Genomic DNA, 3,413 nt, shown 5'->3' with positions numbered 1-3,413 from the left:
GGGTATGGGGGTGACAAAGGGGGCTTTGCAGGACCTATGGATATGTGTATTAGTGGGGTGATTGCGGAATCTCCCCAGAGAGTTGCCATAAAAGTCATGGTGCATCTGGGTCTGGCCTGGGGCCAGAGTGCTAGGTGCTATCCTGTGCTCTTTGGAAAAGGAGCCCGGGGTGTGAACAGGCTTGGGGTGGAGGGGAATCCTGGAGGGCCCCTCTGGCACAGCCTCAGAAGGTCTGGTCCAGAAGAGGGACCTCAGGCACGGCTGGCCTTGCCTGGGTACATCTGGCCCCCCTCACTCTCTGTCCCTCTATGGCACAGGGGGACGGCCATGGCAGCCTCGGCCACGGCCACGGCCTCGGCCTCTGCAGCGGCTGCGGAGGCGGTACACTACATCCACCTGCAGAACTTCTCACGCTCACTGCTGGAGACCCTCAACGGGCAGCGGCTGGGCGGCCACTTCTGTGATGTGACGGTGCGCATCCGGGAGGCATCCTTGCGGGCACACCGCTGCGTGCTGGCTGCCGGCTCCCCTTTCTTCCAGGACAAGCTGCTGCTGGGCCACTCGGAGATCCTGGTGCCTCCCGTGGTGCCCGCACAGACGGTGCGCCAGCTCGTCGAGTTCCTGTACAGCGGCTCACTCGTGGTGGCGCAGAGCGAGGCGCTGCAGGTGCTTACCGCCGCCTCCATCCTGCAGATCAAGACGGTCATCGATGAGTGCACCCAAATCATCTCCCAGGCCCGTGGAGCCGGTGCGCGGGGGCCAGAGGACGGGGCCTCGGGGCCCTCCGCTGCTGCCTCTGCTGCTGCCTCAGCTGAGCTCTGCGCGCCAGGGCCCGGGCCGGGGGCCGAGGTCCGCTACAAGCTTCGAGACCTGCTCTCTGCGCAGCAGCAGCAGCAGCAGCAGCCGCCGCCGCGGACGGTGGCAGTGGCATCGGCAGCTGACGCGGGTCCCCACGGCTGTCACAGCCGCAAGCAGAGGCAGCCCATACGCCTGCAGCTGCTGGAGCAGCTGCCCGTGGTGGTCAAGGACGAGGAGGGAGAGGCCTCGCCCACCCGGGTAGCCACCGCCGGGCCAGGGGCTCCAGAGGGGGCTAGAGAAGGCTCGGGCCAGGGGGATGGGGTGGAGGACGAAGAGGATGAAGACGAGGACGATGAGGAGGATGGGGCTGAGGAAGAGGAGGGCGGCGGTGGGGGTTGCTTTAGTCAGTGTCGGGGAGGCTTCTTTAGCGAGGGGCTTAAAGAGCCTCGGAAGGAAGCGGCCACCGCAGTGGCAGACTTAGCCCCCTCAGAACCCCCCGGAGGGAGAGACTATTTTGGCGGATCCTCAGAAGAGGTGTTCCCTGAGAGCTTTATCCCCGTGTGGCCCAACGAGGAGGTGGCTGAGGGGGGCCCCCGGGATGCAGCTCCCCCGGCTCTAGACGGCCCCCCCCAGGCTCCCGCTCGGCCCGACTGCAGCTTGGGGCCGCCCCAAAGTTCCGGCTTCGGACCTCGGCCCCCTGAACCCCGGGCCCTAGGCTTTCCCGGCCCCACCAGCGCTGGAGTGAAGGGCTCGGGGGCCACTGGCCTCTTCCCCTTCCACCTGCCGGCTCCTCCCCAGGGCCCCCCCCAGCCTCCGCCCTTCTTCAGCCCCCTCCAGCCAGAAGGCTCTACAGGCGGAGGCGCAGGGGTCTCTACAGCGTCGGCCTCGGCAGCTGCCGGCCTGGGGGGGTTAGGCCCCATGCAGATCCAGCACAGTGAAGGTCCTGGTCCGCCTGCGCCCCCCGGGCCGGGGCCCAGGCCCCCAGAGCTGCCTTCCTATGAATGCAGCCACTGCCAGAAAACATTCAGCTCCCGCAAGAATTACACGAAGCACATGTTTATTCATTCCGGTAAGAAGAAACCTGAGCCTGGGCTAGGAGGGAGCCGGGGTGGGGGGAGAGCGGGGCTGCGCAGGGGAGGAGCTAAGTGAGGCAGCCGGTTTTAATAGTTACCTGTCTTAAGGCAAAGAAGGTAAGACACAGGGGGAATTTAAACCTCCAGAGGGACGACAAAAAAAAGCCGGGACCTGTTGAGACCTGTTGAGGAGGAAGCTTCTCGGGACCCAGCTTCTGCTGGCTCTCCTGCATACCCAAAGAGCAGGGGTTTCTGGCCAGAGGCCGAGCTGGGCGCCTGGAAGTGCTCCCAGCCGCCGCTCTTAAGCCCAGGTGTTCCTTACAGGCTATACGAGATAGATAGTCTTTGAAGTGGCTTGCAGTCGTGAGCTTCTGTGACTTCGGGAGCGAAGCGAGGGCTCAGAGCAGAGAGGAGATGACCGGGAAAAGCCGATGACCCAGGAAATGCCCACCTAGCAACTGACATGCTTGAGTTAGAAATCAGGGCTGTAAATACTTCCCTGGAAGTGACTGGCCAAGCGGTGCTAGTGGGAGCTATGGGGGTGAGAGAGCGCACAGCGCAGAGGAGCGCAGCCCTCCTGCTGACGGCCCCCCTCGGGATGTTCCTGGAGAGCTGAGCTTGTTGAGGAGGAGATGGGAGGTGGGGGTGGCGGTGGGCACCCCGGCACCTCTCACGCCCGTTTCTTTGTCTTCTCAGGGGAGAAGCCCCACCAATGCTCCGTGTGCTGGCGCTCCTTCTCACTCCGAGATTACCTCCTCAAGCACATGGTCACACACACGGGGGTCCGGGCCTTCCAATGCTCTGTCTGCTGCAAGCGCTTCACTCAGAAGAGCTCGCTCAATGTGCACATGCGCACACACCGGCCGGAGCGCGTGCCCTGCCCTCTCTGTGCCAAGGTCTTCTCCCACCGCACGCTACTGGAAAGGCACCTCAGTTCCCACCCTGCTCCCTGACCCCCTGCCCAGCCCCCCCCCCCCCACCCCGACCTATTCCCAAGCCAGACACTCCTAAGAGATTCTTGTGGCCCTCAAAATGTCCAAGGCCACTCCTTACTGGAACCTTGAACTCTGCTGGTGGAGGGGGATCCGGTGGCTGGCTAATATCGACCTGGTGACCTCTAATATTCTGGAGCTAGAATGAGACTCAAGCCTTCCCTCCCTCCTTAATCCCCCCCCCATGGGCTGCCCCCCACTCTTCTTACTGCTGAGCCTTGGACTCCCTACCAGGGGAAGTGTGGGTGTCCATGATCCTATGACCTGTGGGAGGGCAGCCCCAGGCTGGCCTTGTATGCGCTGCTCTATGTGGCTCTTTTCTGGAGTTTGGAGCCTCCTCTGTGACTTCCCCCCGGGGGGTATTTTTTTGTTTGTTAAAAGGAAAAAAAAGTGGTGCATTCATAAAGTCATATTGAAATTTCCTGGATGGATAGCAATTGCATCTGTAGCCCCTTCCTATCTCCCAATGAAGGGTGGTGACTACTGGGTGTTCCTGTGGATGGCAGGGAACCCTGCACTCTCCTGTCCAAGACTTGAGGTGGAGAGAGTA

At 62.5% G+C, this 3,413-nt stretch overlaps 1 protein-coding gene across 2 annotated transcripts in view; it reads left to right on the top strand.

Moving 5' to 3' along the window:
- ZBTB45 (zinc finger and BTB domain containing 45) overlaps positions 1 to 3,285 on the top strand; it is a 3,835-nt gene extending 550 nt beyond the window's left edge. Inside the window, exons 2-3 of one of the 2 annotated variants that reach the window (XM_027859140.1) lie at positions 318 to 1,867; positions 2,568 to 3,285. In XM_027859140.1, the coding sequence (XP_027714941.1) occupies positions 328 to 1,867; positions 2,568 to 2,824 (1,797 nt within the window). In that variant the 5' untranslated portion in view covers positions 318 to 327 and the 3' untranslated portion in view covers positions 2,825 to 3,285. Of the gene's footprint in view, positions 1 to 34; positions 1,868 to 2,567 lie in introns of those variants that run through there. The other variant, XM_027859139.1, reaches the window with a different exon arrangement.
- The last annotated feature ends 128 nt before the right edge of the window (positions 3,286 to 3,413 follow it).

This window comes from Vombatus ursinus, unplaced genomic scaffold, assembly GCF_900497805.2.
Source record: "Vombatus ursinus unplaced genomic scaffold, bare-nosed wombat genome assembly UNPS02014159.1, whole genome shotgun sequence".
Taxonomy (NCBI): Eukaryota; Metazoa; Chordata; class Mammalia; order Diprotodontia; family Vombatidae; genus Vombatus; species Vombatus ursinus.
Note: the sequence above shows the minus strand (reverse complement) of the source record. Positions and strands in the feature narration are given on the sequence as shown.